Source organism: Alosa alosa, chromosome 2 (assembly GCF_017589495.1).
Source record: "Alosa alosa isolate M-15738 ecotype Scorff River chromosome 2, AALO_Geno_1.1, whole genome shotgun sequence".
Taxonomy (NCBI): domain Eukaryota; kingdom Metazoa; phylum Chordata; class Actinopteri; order Clupeiformes; family Clupeidae; genus Alosa; species Alosa alosa.
In genome coordinates this window covers 22366808-22391353 of record NC_063190.1, presented here as the reverse complement: position 1 = coordinate 22391353, position 24546 = coordinate 22366808, and the positions used below count along the sequence as shown (strand labels likewise).

At 46.2% G+C, this 24546-nt stretch overlaps 1 protein-coding gene across 1 annotated transcript in view; it reads left to right on the top strand.

Moving 5' to 3' along the window:
* The first annotated feature begins 1114 nt into the window (after positions 1-1114).
* Positions 1115-24546, top strand: part of cxadr (CXADR Ig-like cell adhesion molecule) — a 51956-nt gene continuing 28524 nt past the window's right edge. Inside the window, exon 1 of the mRNA XM_048237298.1 lies at positions 1115-1261. Coding sequence (XP_048093255.1) covers positions 1177-1261 — 85 coding nt within the window. The 5' untranslated portion in view covers positions 1115-1176. The remainder of the gene's footprint in view (positions 1262-24546) is intronic.

The window sequence follows — 24546 nt, the reverse complement described above, 5'->3', positions numbered from 1 at the left end:
CGTTTGGGAAATATTTGCCATGAAAGGATTAGCTTTTTGTAACTGTACTCCGCATCAATTCCACTCAATCGCAATTTCAGCATTTCACAGAATATTAAATGGATGAGCAGAAAAAGGACAAAATGGGCAATGAAATTAAAATTATGGGATCTGGGAATTATTTTAGGGCTAGAAACAATTCATAGTGAGACAGACAAGGCACATTAAGACTTACTGTTTCCCGCTGTAGGCTAATGAGCTGAGGGAATAAACCAGCAACCGTCTTATTACAACATCAGATTTTAGGAATAAATTCAGTGGTTTGTGGTACACGTAGCTTATGATTTCTTTAGCGTGGGTGGGAAAATACTGATGGAGTAATGATGACGTGATAATGTCTGAGAATCAGTGAATGTGCTAATGAGGATCTGAATTGCTCCAACAGGATGAGGAAATACAGATACAAGTGAAGCTCTGCTTATAGGAAGGCTCAAATCATAGGCTACTTATGGAGCCTTATTAAAATGTTAGCAGACTGAATTATTTTAGTTGCTGGTCTCTGTTTATATGCCAAATTCATCAATACTACTCAGTCAATGGCATTCTAACACTGAGGATGGCTGCTGTTTCTAAGTCTAGGCTATAAATTGTGGGAAACTATGAATAATTACATTACTGATTTGAATGGCATAGGCTAGGCCAATAATATTGTTCAGAGAACATTTGGGAAATTATCAACTGGAAGGTTGTGCCCAACAGGTAGCCTACTTCCAGCAGTTTGTGTAAAAATGGGAAATGTCTGGGATTATCAGTGAAATTTGGAATTATTTTACTAAAGGTAAACTTTTCATTATATATTTGCTAAGCCACATATGACAACAGGCCACAGACTTAAGTATTGAATTAAATATTGATTATGGGAAGAGGTAAGTCGCAGAGGTTTTGTTTTTTAATGAAAGCATGTGTCCATTTATTTTCAACTGGGTTGTTTGAGACCATTACATCGTTTGTGTGCACACTAGGTGGCGTACAAGGTACATTGTGCTTATACAAAGTTTACAATGGAATGGGTACCCTCCGGAAATCACGTGTCTGTATCCCAGCCTCTATCCACCTGCTGAGGCGGAGAGGGAGCGGAGTTTTGATACAGCGAGAGGGAGGTCGGAGAGAACAGCCGTCGAAGTTGTTGTGTTGTTTATGAAAAGAACTCCGTGGATTAAACGCAAAGGGATGGATTTGATGACCTTTCACTTTTGTTTTTTTCTATTAGTACTCATCACAGGTATGTTCTTAAGATTTATTTAAATTTACATTTGGTGAATGTCCCACAATTTCTGGTAACGTAATGTTCCTGAAGTAACGTTAGCTTTTCCAGCTTCCGAGTCCAGAACTTAACCAGCGCTCGGTAACGTTAGCTGGTTTTTAACTAGAAAGTTAATTTTGAGAGACCGTAGACTTAGTTATTCGTGTGGGTTTGTATATTAATCGAATTGAATATGCCATTTAAATAATTACTGAATATCGAATCTATCGTCCTGAAATTGTTTCCTCTCAAACAAATGAAATTCTGAGTTAACTAGTGTTACCACAGGTAGATATACCGTTAACGGTAATATGCTCAAAGGCTATGCTCAAACCGAAACTGCGACAGGTTCTTCAACTCCGACGCTTCGGTCTTCAACCAGCACCCAGCAAGTTAACGTAATGAACTGGTGATTTTGTGAGTTTAAACTCGAATGCTTCGTTGTTGAATTAAATAATCTGCTGTAAATCAGGATTTCCCTTTGCCTCCGTGTTTAATTTAAATATTGGACGACAGCAACTCCATTTTTTGTGGTAAATCGATATTGGCAAGAACCTGCTAACAAACGTTAAGAAAGTTAAATAAGTTAAAACCATCAGTCCTCCCATTGTGTCTAGGAGTTTTCCCCCCACCACTTTACCTGAACCAGCCGAAGGTCATGTTTAGGATAAAATTAGACGTTTTAAACTAACGAAGCTACATTAAATCTAATCAGATTAAATAAACCCATATAATCAAGATAACGTTTCAGAATGTAATCACATGGATTGCGCACGTTCTACGGAGTTGGTAGGGAAACTTGATAACATTACCATGGCTTAAAACGTGTTTATTCTCTTGGAGTGAATGTGGCATAACTGGCATTATCTAGGGAAAAAACCGATGTAACGTTAATGTTATGTCTATAATGTTTTAGTTGAATCCTATGCCAAATCTAACGCATCAAAAATCACATCAGGCTAGCATACGTGCCAGTCTCCATACGTCTCTGCAGCCATTTAGATTGACATTAGCTTTATGAAAATTGTGATGAAAAATAACGTTAAATCAAATACCAAGAATTACCTATAATTTATCCTAAGATAACATACGAGGGGAATGTTTGCAACAAATCTCCCATGTGTGATGCTGGGCCCAGGCGTATAAAGTTGTCAGAAAATATTTTGTGACCTTCATTAAATGGGTATTCTGGCTATCTTTAGTAGGGATGTTGCAACAGTTTGTTTTGCCGCCGATAGCTAGTTAACACAATGCCTTGATCCGCCTTAAATCCTTCACTGGGTTTCAAAGACCGGTGGGTTTGTCTGCCATCTGCCAGAGTAAAAGCGACCAATAACCCACCCCGCCCCCTCCAACCCCAAAGACTGCAGTCCACGGTCTGTTATATGTGGATTTGGTACCTTCACCCCAGCAAGTTATTTTGTCAGTCCTGATTGTAATTAAGATGTGTTGATATCCATCTTTGCATCCACTAGATGTGGAATTCATTTCAGTTCATAGTATGAAATAACCCCACTATGATCATGTGATGTTTATGAACACTGTGACAACTATCATTTGTCGCAAACGTATCAAGAATCCTTAGTAGTTACCTATTGGTAGCTTAAACTAAAGTTCTCGCTTCTCGTGATTAATTCTTGCATATGGGGGGTGATGGACATGAGTCATGGCCACTACCAGTGTGGCGTTTCTGTTCGCGATATATCATAGAATAGACCTTTAGGGGTGGTATTTGTTGTGTCCCAGGTCCTGGTGGTAATATCTGTGGAGTGCTAGTGGTCCTCTGTTGCATAAAGGCGTATGAGGCAAAGTGTGTGATTTAAATAAGTGTAAACGGCTGCAGATGGATTGTTAAAATTGATTGCCAATAAAAAGGCAGCTGTAAACGCAGTTACAATTTCTAAATATATAGTTGGGTACAGTCCCTGTATGTAAACCCAATGAGAGAACTGAAGGATGGCACCTGAAAGATATTGGACAGAAACTGAAACACCTGACTTTCCGCTGCCTGCTTGGAGAGGCTATGCTCAAACCGAAACTAAATATAGATAGTGTTCTGATAGATAAGGCCTTGGCGTAGTTGTAGCCACCAGGTTATAAGTCCATGAGGTTTTACAGGGTGTGGGGGAGAGACCACTGACAGGGCAATGACATTCCAGTTCACTGGTCACTGATAAACCCCTTGTAGTAATGGCAGGCTTTGCATACAATTGCACTTCTCAAATGCAGGTCTTTGTCTAAAAGCCAGGGACAGTGAGGACAATGATGTGAAGTTTGTGTAGATCTGCAGATTTTCCTTCCTTTCCCCTACTGTGGTTTTGTGCGTTCTCACACCGTGCACAATGTACTAAATTGTAATTATCACAACAGCATTGTGACAGCTGTTTTCTTTAGAGTGTTGGTGGTGTGGCCTCTATTTGGTTCCACAAGCAAACAATTTGATTGAATTAAAATACCAAATAGCGATTTTCCATATTTATAGAGATGTTTAAGTTCTAAAGTTGGATGGCATTTACCTTTTAATGGTGCATTAATGGATCTAGCAACTGATTTTCCTCAACGCGTTAATTAGTGTTTAACCATTGTGAACTAGAAAACTGGAAAAATGTAGCATGTAGTAGTCTAGAATGTAGTGGCTGCCACCACTAGTGACTACTGGAGATATAATCCAGATGTCTTTCATGCAAAGTACTTGTTTAATGGTTATTTGTTTAGGATCTGAAAGATGAAAAAATGCTTGTTTATAACATTGTTCAACATAGTCTCTCAGGACATTTTTTGTCAATGTTAATTTTATGCTTTATTGTCTTGTATAGGTTAATCTAGCGTAGACTTTGTACTATCGAAAGGAAAGCAGTCCTTATCAAGATGTGTTTATGTGCTGAATTAGCAGATAAAGTGTGAATCACTGAACACATTTAGCCTGTTATAGTAAAATAACCCAGCAATGCGAATGTAGCTTGGCTAGATTGAGTGGCCAAAAGGTTCAGTTAGTACCTGATCAGCCTTCCCACTTTAAACCCCCAGCCAGGCGACTGTTGCTAGGATACCTGTTGAAAACAGCAATGCAGGGATATCCTTGAAACGTGCCGTTGTGTGTCCCAGTGTGTTGGCTTTCAAGTGTGTGGAAAGGCTATCCACTCCTGAATGCGAATGGGTGTGCGAAGCAGAAGAAGTGTGTGTTTTTTTTCTTTTGTCTGTTTTTGTGGTCTCAAATGAAGCCTTGTTTCTCCGATTTGTCAGATTCCTCTTTAGCAAAACTTTATTTCCTTTTCATGGGAAGGACCTTTGTCCTATTCAGTGCCATTCCCATGGCTACATTTATCTCAGGTGTGACCCTGTCTCCTGGATCCCATGACAAAGCATGTTTCTCTCAAATGTGGCCTGCACTATCGGGTTTTAGTGGAGCGTTTTGGTTTTGAGTTTCACTTATAATGGTTCTATTTTTGATGAATGATTCTGCAGAAAAGGTCACAGATGGCCTTTATTCATCTCAACTCTCAGGGAAACTAGTACAATTTCAAGTAATTCAAAAAACTGTTGTACAAATGTTTCAAGTTCCACAAGATGGAACATTTTCAAAGAAGAAATCATGTTGTGGCCCTGAGATGTATTTTGCCTGTGAGAACAGCCTTGAAGCTCAGGAAGAGTGCAAGATTTGTTAAAGCCTCTGTCAAAACGTTTGGATATTTTTATTTACACTTTAACTCGTCAATCAAGAGCAATTTGCAAATATCCACAATCCACAAAATTGTGATTCATGCATCAGACAATTAGTCTGGCTTATGTGCTGCATACGCTGACAGCATCCAGATGGAATTACACGGATTTACCGTTAGAGTAGGTTTCCACTCGTGGATACTGGCTATTAGTAGGCTCACTTGTCTTTTTTTTTTTGCATTTATTTTCTCTATCCAATTAATGATGTACACATCATGCATTTTCACGCTGGACACATTACTCCGTCTTTGACCCAATAAATGTGACAGATCTTCAAAGACATGTCCAATGAAGCCTGATTTGAGTGTATGCAATATTTTTGACAATTTAGAATGGATTGTGGTTAACTTTGTCACTTGATTAATGTGGTTTACATTTTAAAACATCTGTCCAGTTTCTGAAAACCCAGTGCTTGTGTTCTACCAGTTGTATGTCACATACATTTTACTGTCGAGGGGCCAGAACTCCACAAACATGCCTTTTGGACCCGGTTGTAGATGTGACTATGACAAGAGAAAAGAAGGGAACAGGAGACTGGCGGAAAGAGAGCAAAAGAGGGCTAAAACGAGGGTGCCAGTGGCTGATGGACTGAAACAGACTTTGGGCGAATGAACTGCTCAACCTGAGGAGAGATTGTCATTGTCCAAACGCAGGCAGTTCCTGCTGGAGGTCACCACTTTGCATTCCGGTCCTGTGGCTGTGCCTGTGCTGTGCTGTGCTGTGCTGTCGTTTCCGCCCAGCGCTGATTTCTGCAGCAGCAATGCTGTGCTCTCACCTCCAACCCGACGCAGAGCGAGCATCCACCCTTCCGTTGTCCTTGGAAACGAGGGCTTCATTTGTGTTAAACAGACTTATGGGCTGCATTGAGCCAGTGACGTAAATGTCGGACCCATTCTTGTAACTGGGCTCTTCATGCAATGCTTGTATTTAGATCTAGATGCTCTTTGTCTACAATGTCAGTGGAGAACAGTGGATGTTGTTTCGTTGATTTGCCAGTGCTAAAGCAATAGGCTATTTCTTAGACGTATCATAAAAGTTGGGCAAATTACATGCCGTTGCGCATCAGTAAACCTACAGGCTCACTACTGTCTGAAGCATAAACCTGTAGGCTAAACATAGGACAAAGACACCTAAACCTGACGTTAATTCTCTATTCATATGTAGGCTGAACAGGGGATGTGTGCAGTCCTGCGTATGATGACCCGTTGCGGAAGGCTCATGTGAGCCTTGAGGTCCAGAGTGTTCTGGGTGGGGTGTCACTGAAGCGACCGTCTGTCCTCCATTGTGGTGATGTGTGAGGCCTCATGAATATTCAGCACCGCGCGCCCTTTAATATTTTAACATGCCAGAGCTGTACAGGCAATGCGTCTGCTCCTGTTCTCGTAACTTTGAGTGGTGTGTGTGTGTGTGTGTGTGTGTGTGCTTGTGTGTCGCTGATCTGGGTCTTAACCTTGCCCAACACACTGCACTGACAGACAGACACACACACACACACACACACACTCCCACACCCTTACTCCCACGTGTGCACATGTTATTTTATTTCCCTCATTTTCAATTTGAAGAGTGAGTGGCCCATTAAGACAGGTCCCGATTGCATGTCATTAAAAGTGGTGATAATGATTAATCGCAGCCCTGGCAGCTTGGTGCGCCGTTTTCACCCGTTCATTTTTTTTAATTTTTTATTTTATTATTATCGCTCCGGTGGAACAGGGGCCCCTCTCTGTATTCACGGCCCATCCCTCAGCCCTCTCATTCACAGCTACCTGCTAGAGAGACAGCAGTGGCATCAGCCCCCTCGCTGGCTCCACGCCAACCTCTGCAGGAAGGGTAGATGAGAGGATGGGAGAGGAGGGGGATGAAGGGGGTGGTGACGGCTGGGCAGGATGCACAGGTGTATCAGGATGCTGTGTGTGTGTGTGATATTGACAGAGGATACAGACGCAACGCGAAGAGGATGCTTCGACGGGGAAACAAAAGGGACACTACTTCCTGTCCTTACTCTCGCGTCACCTTTTATCGATTCGTTGCTGTGGTGGTTTTTTTTTTTTTCTCCCACTTTTCTCTTCTCTCTTACTTTCTCGATATCACCCGTATCTCCTTCTTCTCCCACACCGACTCCTTACCCCCCCCCCACACCCACCCACGTATTCTGTCGATAAGCGCAAGGTCACAATGCCACCGCTATTCACCCTCTCCTCGCTCCATCCGTCATCCCCGAGGTATCACTCCGCCCAGCTGGTCGGAAGATAAAAGGCGTCGCGCATCCATCACCCTCCAGCCTCGCGCCCCTCCGCCGTAATGAGGAGTAATGGACAGCATGACAGATACACCTCGAACTGAGACTATAAGTGGGGCTCAGGGTTCTTATGACGCTCTTCAGATCTCCTCCTTTCACCCCGTTGCTCGGAAAGATCAATGGGTGGGCTGGCTTTTTACATGTAGGTGTCATCCGTCATCGTTTGATCAGCCTTTGTGTTTGTTTGTTTTGTTTTTATTTATTTTAGCCCATTTTTATAGAGTCTATTACGTTTTGGATAAATCTGGATGGTAGTGTGGTATGCGCGTAGTACAGCGGGTGACGTGCGTGCACGCCTCAGTGAAATTTTGTTAAACTGTCCTGCTTTTTCTCCCCAAGTTCAATCATCACACCAGTCACCAGTTACGTAAGAAGCTTCCGCTACTGAGGATGACTTCACCTTAACAGATCACCGCCTGATCACCGTGTGCTGTTTTGCATTTGAAGGAATGCTTCACCACAACAACCAGATAAATAAATAAATAAACAAATAAATAAACATTAATAGCCAAGGCTTTGGAAGCTAGGTCTGAGAAGATTTGTGGGTTGTTTTGATCCTCTCGTAGCTTAGAGGCCATGATTTTCAGTGGTTTGAAATGCATGATTGCGGGAGACCAAGGTTTTTTTTTTTTATCTTTTCATGGTTGATTCTTTTGTATGTTTCTTTTAGGGATCGACCGATATATCGGGCCGATATTTGCGTTTTTTACGTGTATCGGCATCGGCCGATAAGCCGCTGCATTCATCGATAGTTTTTTCCCCGCATTATTTACATACAGGCGTCCACGGCAGCTCTGTGTTGCTGGAGACGCTGCAATTCAGACTGCTGACTGCCCTTCCTCCACGAGCAGAGTGCTGAAAGCCTGCTCTTCAAGACAACAGTGAACTTTAAACTTTCAAAGCATCTTTTAACTGTTTGACTTAGCTGAAATATTGCCATACACTTTGAAGGTGGAAGCAAGTTTGTGGGTCCAAATGGAAAACACGAATGATAGATAGGTAGGCTACTTTTTTTAATGCTTAATGATCGTTTATAAAACTGCTTGCCATTGTATTTAGGGAGCTGCAAATAGCTAAGTTGTAGGCTATCCATATTAATGCGGTAGCTGTTACAAACACTGGTCATATGATTAAGTAGCCTAATGGCAACGTTGTTCCGTGGTATTTGTGGGAGTTTTATTCAGCGACCACCTGGCTGAGTGTTGGACGCTTGTGGTGTGTGTGTGTGTGTGTGTGTGTGTGTGTGTGTGTGTGTGTGTGTCTCCCTCCCTGAATGCCTGTTCTATAAAACATGCTTGCCATTGTATTTAGGGAGCTGCAAATAGCTAAGTTGTAGGCTATCCGTATGCATACGGTAGCGGTAGCTGTTACAAACACTGGTCAATCATATGATTAAGTAATGCCGACGTTGTTCCGAGATATTTGTGGGAGTTTTAGTCAGCGACCGCCTGGCTGAGTTTTGGACGCGTGTGGTGTGTGCGTCTCCCTCCCCCTCTCCTTCGAGCGGGGCGGAGTTGCCATCGCAGTGATCAGAGCTTTAATAATGAGAGACGTGTAGTTGAATATTAATTCGTGTTAACGTTTATCATGTACCAGACATACCGTATGCCGTACTTGTTTAGAGCCGTTTGCTAACGTTATCATTATCAATCCAGTTCGATGGTGGTTCGTCAGCCACCAAACAGAAGTTTGTGTGTGCGTGTACCAGACATACCGTACTTGTTTAGAGCCGTTTTGCTAACGTTATCATTATCAATCCAGTTCGATGGTGGTTCGTCAGCTACCAAACAGAAGTTTTGTGTGCGTCTGGTCTGTCTCACTCAGTGGGACACACGCATCATCACAGCGATATGAGAGTGCTGCGCTACCTGAAGGAGAGATTTTAAAACTTTGAGAGATACGTTTTTGACGTTGATGCCGGTTAGAACAGAAACATCTGACCCCACGTTATTACCACGTTATTTTCCTCTGCTGATTTATGTTCTGTGGTTGACACATCTGGCAGCTTTTTTTAGAAAAATATAGACATAGAAAAATTATTTAAATGTGTTGACAAAGGACATTTTGTGATGACTTGAATTGTGTCTTATAATATGTCAGCAAGCAATGCATCATCAAGGCTGTGTTGTAAGATGTTGATGAAAGCATTTTGCACAGTTAACCATATCCAGTGCACCCATCCATAAGTTCAATAAATGTTCCTTTTTTTAAATTGAGACTTATAACATTTGTTATCATCATTTGTGTAATTATGTGTCATTTGTATGATGTAAATTGAGGGAGCAAAATAAAAGCAGGATCGGCTCCAAATATCGGCTCAAGAAAATCGGCAGCCTGTATCGGTTATCGGCTAAGGCTGATGGAAAAAAATCGGTATCGGCACTAAAAAATCCACATCGGTCGATCCCTAGTTTCTTTATATAGCTTTAGGTCTTTTGACCTTCAATGGCCTCTTCCTTTTATTTGCTTGAAAGGCAATCATTAGTGTAGTTTTTGATGAAATAACAACATTCTTTGTGTTAGTCGTTTGCATGCACTCCCATTTATGTGTTGTGCAATACCGCTAGCGCTTACCACATCACCTGACCTATTGATCATCATTTTGCCATCTGACTCGTAGCACGGAACGAAAGAGAAAAAGTAATAGGAACTAGGTTATGCTGATGACTTATCCGGTACATGTAAAGTGAGTGAGTCAATGACTGTTGCTACATGAATGTAGGAAGAGGGAATTAAATATTCCAGGAGGATCCAGGCTAATCTCTAAGCGCTCTGCCGGGGGTTGTCAGTGTTTCAGTGTTCAGTCTAGTTGCATGAAAAAGGCTGGTGGAATGTATATGAGTCAGATTTACTGTCAGACCTGTTCTGTGGTTGGCTTCTCACACATCATGATGGTCAGCGGCTTCTCAGGGTAGACGTCCTCACACCACACTGCTTTCTCTTTTGCTGCCTTTTTTATGTCTTGTTCTCAGGTTCATTGACTACTTTTAAAGCTTCGCTCGCATACCTCAGCAAACTAACCTATTTCCTGTTCCCCCTGGGAAGCACTAATATATGCAAGCAAAGTCAGAAGCATACTCTGTTGTACTCTCTGGCCGATTGAAGAAATTTTTAGAAATAGTCTGGTTTTTATGATCAGTGCCATTACTGTTCTGATTAAGAAGCTCAGAGACCCAATATGAACGTGGCTTACGCAATGATGAGCGCACCAATTAATCACATGAAAACACATCAGAGGCAGATGCAGTGGAGGAATATGGGCAGTATCTTTCCCTGGTGTGTGTGTTGTTCTTATGACATATGTAGAGGGAAGTCTCACATCATTGTTTGTCCATGAGCAAAGGGAGTGTTTTGTTTTGTGTGTGTGTGAGCGAGAGAGAGAGGGAGTGTGCGTGTGACGTTATCGCCGGTGACAGCCGTGTCTCCAGGGTGTGGCTGTGGCAGGTGTTCTCAGGTGCCGGGCCTCATCCTGCCTGCCAGCAAGGTCTCGGCTCGCAGCTCTCCCCGAACCAGCCGTCGAGCCACATTACACAGACCAACCCAATCCAGCCAGCCCGCCCGCCCGCCCCACCACCACCACACACACACACACACACACACACAAACACACCTACCTTACCTGCCTAATGTCTTACTTACAGAGGAGTGGGAAGCATTCCATCGCACCGCTAACCCCCCGATTACCTCCAGGCTGTGGAGTGCTCACTCACCAGGAGCTGACAACACTTTTAGAGGGAGGGAGAGAGAGAGAGAGAGAGAGAGAGAGAGAGAGAGGAAAGGGAGCGAAAGAGAGCACAAGCAGCCCTTTTCATTATTAACTGTAGCACCTCTCTGCCAGCATCAAACTAATACTCTTGTCAGTGTGGGCCGTATATACTCCAGCACTCAGCTCGTACACTGATAACGGTTCAGGTTTTGTGTGTTGTTTTGACATCGCCGATGTAGGCTGAAGAAAATGACCTTGAGAGCTGCACACTCTGTCTTATCAGCCTGTATCCTGGCCTCGTTATTAGGCTGGTAAAGAACACGGGAGATATACAGTGTAATAGATATGACACTACTGAACTGTGAGCAATTCATGGCAAGGGATGGAGATGGATTTAGAAGGGGTGTGGTGTGTGTTTGTGTGTGTGTGTGTGTGTGTGTGTGTGTGTGTGTGTGTGTGTGTGTGTGTGTGTGTGTGTGTGTGTGTGTAGACATGCTCGCATGTGTGAAATGGGTGAGGTTTGGAGGCAATTGAAGCAGCTGTTGGAAGGATCCATTTTTAGCCGTTTATCTCATTGAGAAACATTACGCAGTGTTGACCGTCAGCTCACAGGGGAGGACGGCAAATATGCACAGCGAAACATTAGGCCTTGCCTCATTTCATTGCCCCTCAACAGCCAACCCACCCTCCCAGCATTGATATTCCAACCACTGCTGTTCTAATGTCAAATCAAGGCAAATTATTAGTATGCTCATACATATGTAAATGACCTTGGTTGTCTCAGAACATGCGATTTGCTTTCTCGAGATTGTAATTAATTATTTTTCCCTGGTACATTTTGACGGGCTGTCTCTGGCACTGAGATTGAGCGCGCCAAGACTTCCTTTTCTTTTTGCATGAGGCCATAGAGGCTGTGGATTACCGTATCTCATGAAATTTCACAATAGAACCATTTACAGAATCCCTCTTTATCTCTTTTTTTTTTTTGCCACGAGAATATAAATATTGCAGATGGCGCTGTCTATTATTTATCTAGATTTGTTGTCAGGGAGAATTGCATTTCAATTTTAGTTGCCTTCATATTTTTTCCCACCCTAAGAACTCAGAAGAGGCTTTGAGCAGGGGTGAGCGAGGAGCACAACACACAAAGCCGGCGTATAAATGTTTCATTTCAGGGCGTTAATGGGGAAGAGCAGGTAGCACCTGCATCTAAATGAACGCCATTATTGCCGGATCGGCGCCGCCGTGCCTCGACATCTCCCAGCTGGCTGTGGCGAGAAACACCTCAATCAGTTTCCTGTCTGCTTCGTCCTTAACCTGCAGACATCACCTGTGCCCTCACTCAGACTCACACTCACACTGTGTGTGTGTGTGTGTGTGTGTCTGTATGTGTGTGTGCGCGCATGTATGTGTGTGTGCGTTCATGCGTGTGTGTCCGTCTGTCACTTCCTGGTGGCACTCCCACCGACGATGGTGGGGGTGAATATGGAACATACACAGGTGACCCCCGTGGGGCTCCAAGGTGATTGGCTGAATCCCAGCCGGGTCAGTCGGGTCAGGTATAATTACAGAAGTCCATTTTACACCTGTCCACCCACATGGATCGGCCTCGGCCTGACATCAGCCGCGTTGGCATGCTCCGGCCGTGGATTCCACTGAGAGAGAGAGCGAACGCCGCTGAGTCCATGGGACGTGATGGCCGCTCGATAGATCAGCCAGCCGTGCGGAGGCCAGTGTTGACGCCAGTGGCAGCTCCCCGGGGTCCCGTACTCCAAATGGAGCCGCGGCTCTGCCAAAACATGCGCTTGATGTGTCCATTATTGTTAGAGTCTGTGTGAAGGAGAATGCTAAATCCTTTCATGCCAAATCGTAAAGGAGTTGGCTGTGTTGAGGTCTAGACTAGTAGACTGTGACTCGGCATAATTAATTCACTTTTTCAGTGGAAAGGCTGTTAGGCAGCAAAAGGTCCTCACAAATGAACATATAACTAAGCAAGGGACTGTAATTTACATTTGTCCCTCACTGTAATTCCATAATGTGTGTTTTACCATTGTGTGTTGCACATAATGTGTGTTGTTCTATAAGTCGCTGTTTTCATACCTTGATGAGCTTATTACTGAGACTCACAGCTCCCTAAATGCAATTGTGTTTCATGAGCCACAACAACTACAAACTACTGGTCAGAAATTTGTCGGGCAGTTGTAGGCTTGACAACACTGTAATTGAGCAACCACTTGCTCATATTGCATACCATCTGGGCCAACAATAATGGTTCTGCCGGCAGTACAAAGAAGATGTGGGTCTGTCCAAGCTACTTTCCATCTCTGTCAACACTTTCATCCACCTCTCTAATGCTCCCTGGAGAATGGCAATCTGTTTGAAGTGCTCCGCGTGCTCTCTCTCTCGGCACTGTCTGTAGTTGTACTACTACGGCTGTGTTTGCTTTTAGTATCCCCCCCTCTCCCTCCCAGAGACGGTCACTAATGGTAACATTTGTCAGGACCGGTGTAATGTGCGCACGCTGAGCCTCTTCCTCCTTCCATCTCGACTGCTGCTAGTCGAGAAGGGTCCAGGTGGGACGACGGACGCCGTGCTCGGTGTGTGTGTGTCTGTGTGTGTGTTGCTGCCTGGAGGGTACATTTCTTTGCACGTCTACTCATTGGGCTCTTCCTCCTTAGAGGGAAAGGAAATAAAGCTGACAGTCATGCACAAGCCAGCTGTTAAGTGTCTTAATGGACTTCATGTTTAATTCATGACCATATCATAGGATTCTCTCTTTCTTTCCTCCTTGTGCTCACCCTCTCTCTGTCTCTCTTTCTTTTTTTCTTTCCTTACATTCTATTTTTACTCATTCTTTTTTCTGCATCTCCGTGAGAGTGGCAATTGTTATATTTACCAAGTCTTTTATGCCATTCTTGCCAACATCAACACCGTAGCCTTGGCGTTCCTACATGACTCTCTGTACACATACACACACACATACCATGTAGCCTACACACTTAATACACCATCAACTGTAACATTGTAAATTGTAAAGGAATCCAGGGAGTTGATTTTTCATGAACTCCGCTATTAGATTGCCTTACGGAAAACAAAAGCCACTAGTGTGTGTACTTCGGCGTGTTGTTATGTAATAAGTGTCAGTATGTGAATTATGTAGGTGCGTTAAACATTTAGTAATGAGCTATGGTCAATTTGTAATTGTGCACAAGTGTGTTCACTCGTGTGGAATGTATACAAGACTGTGGGCTGTGGGAAAGCAATCTGATGGTCTTCTTCAGAACAAAATGTCTAACAGTCACCGTGCCCAGTTTAATTCCAGTTTCATATACAATCTAATGTTGAAATGACCACGATTACAGCTGACAATCATTGTAGAATGTGAGTGCGTAATCAAGTGTTTCTGCCCAATCACCAGGCTGACTGTCCGGTATTTGCACATCTGGAGTTGCAGTGAATGACCCACCATGACACCATGAGAGGACAAGAGTGTGTCAGTTTAAAAGCCAGTTACCTCTGATCACACATTTTCACTGGGATTACCGGCCTGCTGCTCTGACCTTTGACTTAAGTGTGCTCGTTCTGTTCATCTGTTTGTCGGGCCGCTCCCAGTTGAAAGCCTCTTTACAGTGCTCAGGCCAGTGGCTGCGCTATGTGTTAGCCGCCTGTTTGACTTTGATGCTGAGTGAGTGGGCTTTGCAAGAGTGTGATTGTGTTCGTGTGTGTGTGTGTGTGCTTCTTGTTGCTCCCCCCCTTGCTCTGGGGATTTAAAAGCCACAGATAATTTCGCGATTAATGTTGCCTGCTCCATGCGGCTGTGGCAAATGTCATTGTCTCCCAGGCACGCACGCTCTCTTCCTTCTGCTTTAAGTGATATGCAGATTAGCGAGTGTGTGTGTGTGTGCACATGCACATGGCTAATTCAGGTTAGGGCTATTTTAAGTAAGTTATATTTCAGTTTGAAATGACACCGAAAGGTCAATTTCTTTTTTTTTTTTGTTAATGCCTGCGATGTTAACCAGCTGTCCAGTTGGTTTTTATTGCTCTCAAGCCTATTCTTACACTTACACTCAGTTTTTCCGTTAACCATATACACACACACACACACACACACACACACACACACACTGTCCAATATGAATGTAGGGCAGGAGCTTTGGCTTTCCCCCAGGTGTAAGCATCCCCCTCTCCTCCAGGTCACCTTTGCTCCGTTGACTCTCAACACAACATGTCATCTCTCTCCGTTTGTGTCTTCCTCTCTCCCTTCCACCGCGTAGCTCCTCAATCAGTCAAAAGGGATTTTTTAGCTCCCTGCCCTCATAAACAATGTTTCTGCCCAGTGTGAACGCTTCATCATGTCTCCCTAAGATGGATGGCTGGACTGCTTTTCAACACAACACAACACCACAATCACTCTTTCAAACTCTGCACCGCCAGGGTACTTTTGTCCCCTCTCCCCACCATTGTTTGTCCCATCAACGAAGGAGACTAAACTAAATAATAAATAACTGCCATGTTTCATACTTCTTGCTTTCAGACGCTCGTTTGATTTGATGGAGTTACCCTTCAGGCTCAGCCCATTTCCTGTCAGTCTCAGAGTGATGTCTGATGTTGTAACATGTTCTTTTAATGCCTCCTGTTTTGGGGGGACTTTGCTTCCTACTACTAAGGATGTAGTGACATTGAATGATTTGAATGAATGTGTGTGTGTGTGTGTGTGTGTGTGTGTGTGTGGGGTATAATACAGTAACATCCCCACAAAATAAGACAGCGCAAAGGGGCTTTTCTAACAGTGTGAGCGGGGAGTAATCCAAACGGACGTGCTTTTGAGGGAGCTGAGAGCAATGCTGCGCCGGGGAACAGGCCGTTGCCGTGGCGCCGTTCTCCTCCTCCTCCCCTGGCTCCCCGCGCTGTCGGTTCGGTTTCAGCCTCGCTAAATCACCCCGCCGTGCCGCACAGCTTCCTCTCGCAGGCAATCTGAGGCAGATTTCATGCTCTGGGGGCCATTCCAAAGCGCCTGCTGTATGCTGGCTGTGGTTACGACGTTTCCTCTGGAGTGCGTGTGTGTCTCTATGTCCGTGAAACTAGTGTTTGTGTGTGTGATGTGTCAGTGTCTGTGTGTGTGTGTGTGAGAGAGACTAATGTGTGAATTGTATGTGTATGTGTGTGTGTTGTGTCTGCATCGTCTGTGTGTGTGTGTGTGTGTAGAGGATAGATGAGTTGGGTCTGGAGCCGTAGGGAGTTGGAGCCGCAGCAGCACCCCAGCGGTGAGGGGAAGCAGGTCTCTGAGACGGGAGCGGCTGCTGCAGATGTCCGCTTCAAGGACAGACGCAGGCAGGAGAGTTCACAGACCTATGGGTGCCGTTTGCAGCTGGCCTGGCTAGAAAACACTTTCAAACGCACTCACCCTCGTGTACCTACTACCTAAAAGTTGTGCACACACACACACACACACGCACACACACGTTTTGTCTGTGGTGTCTTATTCTTGAGTGCACAGGTGCACTTTTACATCCTCTCTCTGTGTCTATTCCGCTCTCTTTCTCACACATACACACACACACAAATTCCCAGCCTCTCGGTCCGCTGTGTGTGTGTGCGGGGCTTACTGTGTTTATCTCTGTGGGCCAGGCTCGCTGCGCATCTCGCTATCGGCTCTGACAAGCTCGGTCTCACGCTCACGCTTTAACCGACCACCACGCACCACAGAGATGCACTACCTCGAGGTGAGAGAGAGAGAGAGAGAGGGAGAGAAAGAGGAGAGAAAGTGAGGGAGGGGTAATCTCTCCATCCATCGTCTCTTCACAGCCCTGATTGCTTAATCAAAGCCAGAGTGATTGAGTGATCCCACCCCCTGTCTGTCTTCCTTTCTTCCTTTCTTTCTGTCCTAGCTGGGGTTGTCACTCACTTGATTGAAAGAGGCAAGTAGATAGAGTGTGTGTGTGTGTGTGTGTGTGTGTGCGTGTGCGGGCAGGTGATGCATGTGCACATTTGGCTGGGTAGATATGGATTTGGATGGCCAAATGTGACCGGATGATACACTAGGTCTGTGTGATAAAGGATGATTCTGTAGACATGTATTTGATCGAAGTGTGTGTGCTTGTGTGTACCTTGTGTGTTTCATCTTTTTTTTTTTTTTTTTTTTTGTTGGAACTATGGTCAGTCAGTGGTGTGGTGGCGTTAAAAGAATCCTGTGTGTGAGGGACAGCAGTAATGGAGCCTGACAGATCTCTGGACATCTGTTTTTCTCCTTAGAGAGTGAATGACTGAAGTATTATGACTGAAGCATTTGAGGTGTGTGTGTGTCTGTGTGTCTGTGTGTGTGTGTGTGTGTGTGTGTGTGTGTGTGTGTGTGTATATATCCATCTGTGTGAGAGTATGTGCTTTTTTGTTTGTGCCTTTCAAAGTGAGGATTCAGTATAAAGAACAGTCAGAGTCCATGTTATCTGATGATATTTGTCACTGCTTCTGCCTCTGTGTCTCATACCACAAAAGGACAGAGGTGTGTGTGTGTGTGTGTGTGTGAATGGCTGCGGGCTCCGACAGCATTGTTCCACTGGAAGAGTGATGGTATGAAAGAGGTTTTGACAGAAGATGACAGGACTGACTTGCCATCCAGCCCTCCTCCAGGGAAACGGGGATCTTCATAAAAGCACTTTATCAGAATTCGTCATCCCGTCCCACTCTCCCAGCGGAGCCGTTTGTCTGAAGCACAATATTTTTGAAAATGATTAAGAAATGGCTTTTATGTTGCCTGGAGGCTTACACATTCTACACACACTCACACACACTCACACACATGCACACACAGAGATGAGCGGATAATAGACAGACAGACAGACAGACAGACACACACACACACACACACACACACACACACACAGATAGCAGGTAGACAGACAACTAGACTCAACATGCACACACACACACACACATACACACAGAGAGAGAGAGTGAGGCACTGACGTACACTCTGACATTCACACCTCTGAATTAAGCCACGTGTCTGTGGAGATTTGTTTTTACATTTGGGGCTGAAAAGGTCTTGAAGACCACTGGCCACTCGCCCTGGAGAGCAGGCACTATATTTAGCAGCGTGAGCAACGCTGAATCACCCTCCATCTCCCCTTAGCCAGTTTCCGCTTCCCAAAACACCCGAGGCCCCCGCACGCACGCACGCACGCACGCACGCACGCCACGCACGCACGCACGCACGCACGCACAGAGGGAGGGCGGGGGAAATAAACACACCGCCACCTTGTTTCAGCACCGCTTCTTCAAATCCGCAAAAGACACCCGCTAAATCTGAGGCGGGGCGGGCAGGAAGGTGGGGGAGTGGGGCTCTCTGCCGCCAGCGTCTGCACTCCAGTGCACCGATGAAAATGTCAATTCAATTGAATCATCCGTCTGTGGATGAGCAGATGCTAAATTGCTCGTTTATTGAGGTCATATTGGATTGGGCCTGGAGGCCGGTTACAAAGCCCTCGCCGCAGATCTCCCGTCCTGCGCATCGCCCAGCCAGAGTCCAGCTAGAGACGGATTATTTACCAAACATGCATCCGCTCGTTGTGTCTCAGGACGAAGCCGAGTTGTCTGTGGGAGTTCCCAGGGAAGTAGCAGCACTCCACACAGCAGGTTGTAACTTTGACACAGTGTGTTTTGAATGATGCGCCTCGGTGGAATGTTGTTGACTCCCCCTGGCTTCTGTTAATAATTAGATTTCTGAGCCAGTGTGAACTAGGTTGTTATTCCTGCTCGGTGTGTTTTCTTGTGTTTGTACTTCCGCCTTCTCCAAACAGCACTTTGCTCTGCTGTGGAACTGTGGAAGGCGCACACACACACACACACACACACACACACACACACACACCTGGGTCTGTTTTGAGTGTGGTGGTGAAGCAGTCCTCACTTCAGTCACAGCTGTTTGACAGTCACATTGGGGGAGAATAATGGTAATGATCTCAAAAATGGGAAATGGTAAAAAAATGTTGTGGTTCAAGATTGCACTAAAATGTAGCTTGGTTTCTCTCTACCCTCCTCTCTCTCTCTGTGTGTGGCTAGTCTATGTGGCAGCTGTATGTGTGTTGGGGAGAGACTCTCTGTGTGTGTGTGTGTGTGTGTGTTTATGCATTATCGAGCGACCACATCTCTTGCACCTCCTTGGCCCTGCGGGGCTGAGAGCAGGGTGTCAAGCTCTGGACATGTTGCTGTTGGCAACATGTTACTTCAGAAACACTCAAAACAGACAGACCACTCTACCCATAGCAGTCTACCACATCTGCTCTCTCTCTCTCTCTCTCTCTCTCTCTCTCTCTCCCTCCCCCTCACATGCTCCCTCACTCATCTCTCTCGTCTTGCCCTCTGGTTCTTAGAAAGACCCCCCATCACTACCAGCCTGTGGCCCGGATCAGTTGAACTACAAAACCGTTTAATTCCTGGCTTTGACTTCAAAGAGGGGCGGGTTGACAAGTCCCTCACCCTCTCTCCACTCCCCTCACTCTCTCCTTCTCCCTCCTTTTTAACACAGCCCTCGAGCTGTGGTGGTCACTGGGTTCATTACTGGACCTGGGCTGAGAGGCTATCTGAACGAGGGTTTTTGCGCGGTGAGTGGACTCGTTCAGAAGATGTCGAGATATTGACCTGGATTGCCTGGGGCCCTAAGCATGGCAGCAGCCATTCTTTTTTTGGAGCAGAGGGTGGGGTGCAAGACTAAAAAGTCTGTGGCAAAGTCCCTGTGTCGAATGGCGCTGAGAAGCGGCCCTTGTTGCATTAAGGAGGGCGGTCTGCTAATCCTTAATTGAGGCCTGAGTTTCAGGAGACTGTTCTGGAGGGATATTCACGCTCTGTCACACTAAGCTGTCTCCCCTCTCTCCGCTTCCTCCAGCATCATTAAGGACGCTCGTGAGAACGCACTGAAGGTTTTTTTTTTTTTTTAAATATTTAATGGAAAATGTGCTCATTGAATGAGCACGTGCACACACACACACACACACACTAAGCACATAGATACACACTTGCGCTCATATGTCCATGCATAACCATGCATAAACTAGTCTTGTCTTTCTCGCTCGCTTGCTCTCTCTCTCTCTCTCTTTCTCTCTTTCTCTTTCTCTCTTTCTCCCTCCAGCTCCGATAATCTGATACTCGTGTGTGTTTTTGTGCATCCACCATATGTGTGGTGTAAACATTGTTTTTCCAGCGGGCGCCTGCGTCACGGTCCGCGTGCGTCGTCTCCGGGGATGGGAGTCATGCTCGGCGCGCTCGTCTCTGGCCGTCTGAGCGACCAGACTGCGGCCCTTCTGTCAGACGCAGACAGACGAGGCGCGAAGATGAGAGAGGTGCTTAGATGGAGACTGATGGGCAGAGGATAGGGGGGCTCCGCAGTGATGAGCATCTGGTCTGCTAGTCTGACACACACACACAAACACACACACACACCATGCCTTTTCACTCACTGTCTCTCCTCTCTCTCTGCCTCTCACTTTCCCTTCTAACCCCCAAACACACACACACAGTCCGCGCATAACCTTCCTCTCTTGTCCTCTGTCTTGAGGAAGGAATGGATCTGTTCTCTCCTTTTGCCCCTCAGAGCCTGTAAAGAAATGAGGCCATGAGAGGAAGGATATCTCCTTTCTTTCTCCCTCTCCAGCCCCACCCCCTCCACTCCTCTCTGTTCTCAGTTACCTTCATCCGTCTCCTCTGTCTTGCCTCTCTTCCTCTCAGGGACGTGGTGGGGGCCCCTGCTTGGAGACCCCTTGTCTTCTGCGCTCAGTCACACTCCTGTCCTCCTTATTTCATTCTCATCCAGTCCTTAGCCTCGTCCCTAAAAAAATCCACAGTGTGCGGCGTCTGGACTTATACAGGCCAGTACGTATGTTTCAGGAAATTCACGATAGATTTGCTTCCGGCGCGTTAACCTTCTATTTCTTAGTCAGTCTTACAAAGGCAAAGTCTCACAAGCGCACGCACACGCACATGCGCACACACAAACACACACACACACACACACACACACACAAAGTAAGTTTCTCATAACTTAATAGCTTATATCTATGAGCAACACATGAGTGAGAAGCGTCACTCCCACAGTTTGTCCTCCCAGCCTTTGACTCAACAGTGAGGCCACAGTGAGATAAGCGGCGGTACTTTCACATTCATATTAACCATTAAACAGATTGCTTTAAAGGCCAGGGCAGGAGAGGGCCAAGCCTTATCAGGGCCTGACTGGCTGACTCACTTTAGACCAGTGACCTTGGAACTGCCTCTGACTACATTCTGCTACCTCTGTATCAACCTGCTCAGCAGAGCACAGAGGTAGCGGTACAGAAATAGACAGAAGAGCGAGAGAGAGGGGGTGGGAGGGGGGTTATGGGTAGAGAGGAGAGGTAAGGGAAGTGAGGAGCTTGACAGAGGTGCAGAGAAAGCGACATGTAGAGACGGGGAAGAGGAACAACAGAGAGAGGAACAAGATACACACAGGGAAGACGGCAGTGTCAGGCACAAGCCAGTGGAAGAGAAGTACTAACAACAAGAGATGCACAGATTGAGAAATAGTGAGATCAGCATCCAATGAGCATTAGAAAGACACACAGACACACACACACACACACACACACACACACACACACACACAGACAGACAGAGAGAGAGAGAGATGAACACACCCATGGTGTTGTAACACATCGTATTGAATGCGGTGCTGGAAGGCCTTTAAGCTGCTTTGGGTGGAGGCGCCCCTGGGGGCTGATCTCACAGCTGGAAGGTTCAGTGAGATGGCCGCAGACGACGATGACGGCAACTACGGGGCCCAATCTGTGTGTCTCGTGTACAACGCTCGTGTATTTTATTTAATTTTTTTTTCATTTTTCATTTTTCTTTCTTTTTGTCCCCCTGCTCCCCCACCCCTCGCCTCGCTCTGGGCTGCAGATTAAGAAAACGTCCCGACGGAGAAGGCGGAAGATTTATGGGCTGGTGAGCGCGAGCAATCGCCTGCGATCACCTCGCGCGACCGCTCTCTGACCGCTCCCAACGCCAGCCCTGATTACAGAGCCCGCCTCATGAATGTGTTTCCATGGCGATGGGGCGAAAGCGAAGAAAAGAAAAAAAAATAACCACAAGCCGGCCAACCGCCAGCACTTATTTGCAAAAGCGCCTCGTCCTCACTGTTTATCTTAGAGCAGTCAAGGTTAAAATTAAGATCAGCCACCCCCACTCCCGCTCCACCTCTAAAGTATTTTCCCTCCCCTGTTCCCTCATTCCCAGCATTTCATTTCAATAACTTCAGCTCCCTTTGCACAACTTCTGACTCCATTACTGAAGGGATAGCTCACCCAGTGCTTCATAAATGTGCAAATTAGGCTAGTGTGTCTGAATGCGAACGTCCCTTAGTACCGCTTTGCCTGTGTGTGTGTGTGTGTGGGTGTGGAGCTGTCAGGTGTGTGCATGTTTGTGTGTGTCACTTCACGTGTGTTTTCTCGTTCTATTTTTAATGCGTTTGAAGTGGTTTTCAAACCCATAGTGTTTAGGGTGGCATTTGGTGTAGTGTGTGTGTAGCTTAGGATGGGACATGATTTTGTAATTACTCTCCCATTTCTCCTGCCTGCTTCAACTCCAGTGCTCTGCTTTCATTTGCATTCGTCCTCTATCAGTGCGCTGCAGAGAGCAAAAGCAGGTTTTCCTCTCTCTCTCTCTCTCTCTCTCTCTCTCTCTCTCTCTCTCTCTCTCTCTCCCTCTCCCTCTCCCTCTCTCTCTCCCCTCTCTCTCTCTCTCTCTCACACACCTCTTTCTCTTCTCTCTCTCTCTCTCTCTCTCCCTCCCTCCCTCTCTCTCTCTCTCTCTTTCTCCCTCTCTCTCTTTCTCCCTCCCTCCCTCCCTCCCCTCCTCTCTCTCTCTCTCTTTCTCTCTCCCTCTCCCTCTCTCTCTCTCCCTCTCTCTCTCTCTCACACACACCTCTTTCTCTTCTCTCTCTCTCTCTCCCTCTCCCTCCCTTTGTGGCTTTCATAGTACTTCTGCTCCTGCTCACTGTCTCTCTGAGTCTCCCATATGTCTTCTTTCTTTCTTTCTTTCTGTCTTTCTTTCTTGCTCTAGTTGTCTCTTCCTCCTCTCTCTTTCTCTAAATGTTTCACCCTCCTACTTTCTCTCTTTCTCTTTCTCACTTTTACTTGTCCTATCCATGAATTAGGCTATCACTCTTCCACTTGCATCCTCCCTGTTTGCTCCCTGTCAATCTCCACCTCCCCCCCTTCTGCTCTCCTGCTGTGTGTGTGTGTGTGTGTGTGTGTGTGTGTGTGTGTGTGTGTGTGTGTGTGTGTGTGTGTGTGTGTGTAGACTGGTGGGGGAGTTGCTGGTGCTGGTGTTGATGGCCTGGGCTGGTGCCTGCTTTGTGTCTGCGGCCCACTGGAGCCCTTCTCTCGTTGCTATCTCTGCTGTCACCACCAGCCTGCCGTGGCCCTCGCATTCTCCAGGCCTGCCACGCGTGGGGGTCTGCTGTGTGTGTTTATGGGGGGGGGCATTGGTTAGGCAGCATGGGGTTGGAGGGGGGAGGGGTTGGTGGAGCTGTAGGGGGAAGGGAGAATTGCATCAATAATGTTAGTGAAAATGAAAAGCAAATGTTGGTATGCATTGAACAAGACATTGTTCTTTTCAGAATCTATCAGTTTAAATTCCTAAAGTTCAGGCAACACTTGGAGTTTGGTGGTGCCGTGCCCTATTCCCATGGGTCTGCTGGTTGTTTGTGCGTGTGAGTGTATGTATGCGTGCATGCTGGGAATGGGGGCTTGATTGGGATTGAAGGCAGCGCAGGGGTATTGGATGTATAGAACTGGATGGAGCCCTTTGTGCGCAGGCCTGGGTCACTGATGGGAAAGCCACAGCTCCCAGAGCCAGCCCCCCCCCCAATGAAAATATTCCAGAAGGAGGAGGAGGAGGACTAGTGTGTGTTATCTGATTGTCCTGTGTGGGCAGATTAATTAACTCTTGTCTCTGGGGGGCTGGGGGGCAGAGGAAGCCAGGCGATGATGGCACCGTGTGTGTGTGTGTGTGTGTGTGCGCGTGTGTGTGAGAGAGAGAGGCGCCGTGTGTGTAGTATCTCTGCGCATGTGTATTTATGTAGCTAATACACTGAGAAAGGCGGATCTGTTTCCGAAAGCAGTGGCACCCAGTCCCAGTCAGCCTAAGGTTACGGGAGAGCGAGGGAGACGCAGGACGAGGGAGTAGATGAAGGTGAGCGGCAGCGGGCGCCCGGGCGAGCACGCGAGAGAGGCGACCAGACAGTGAGACCGCAGCAAAGGCTGCTGCAGTGAGCTGACCACTCACCAGAGACTCGCTAATGAAGGGAGTCGCTATGGCTTTGGGCTCTGATTAGAGAACCATTAAGGAATCACACACAGTTAGTGACCCAGTCCCTAAACAGTCTCTCTCTCTCTCTCTCTCACACACACACACACACACACACACACACACACACACACACACACACACACACACACACACTTTCTCCTCTTGCTTCAGTGTACATTCTTCACACACACAGACACACAC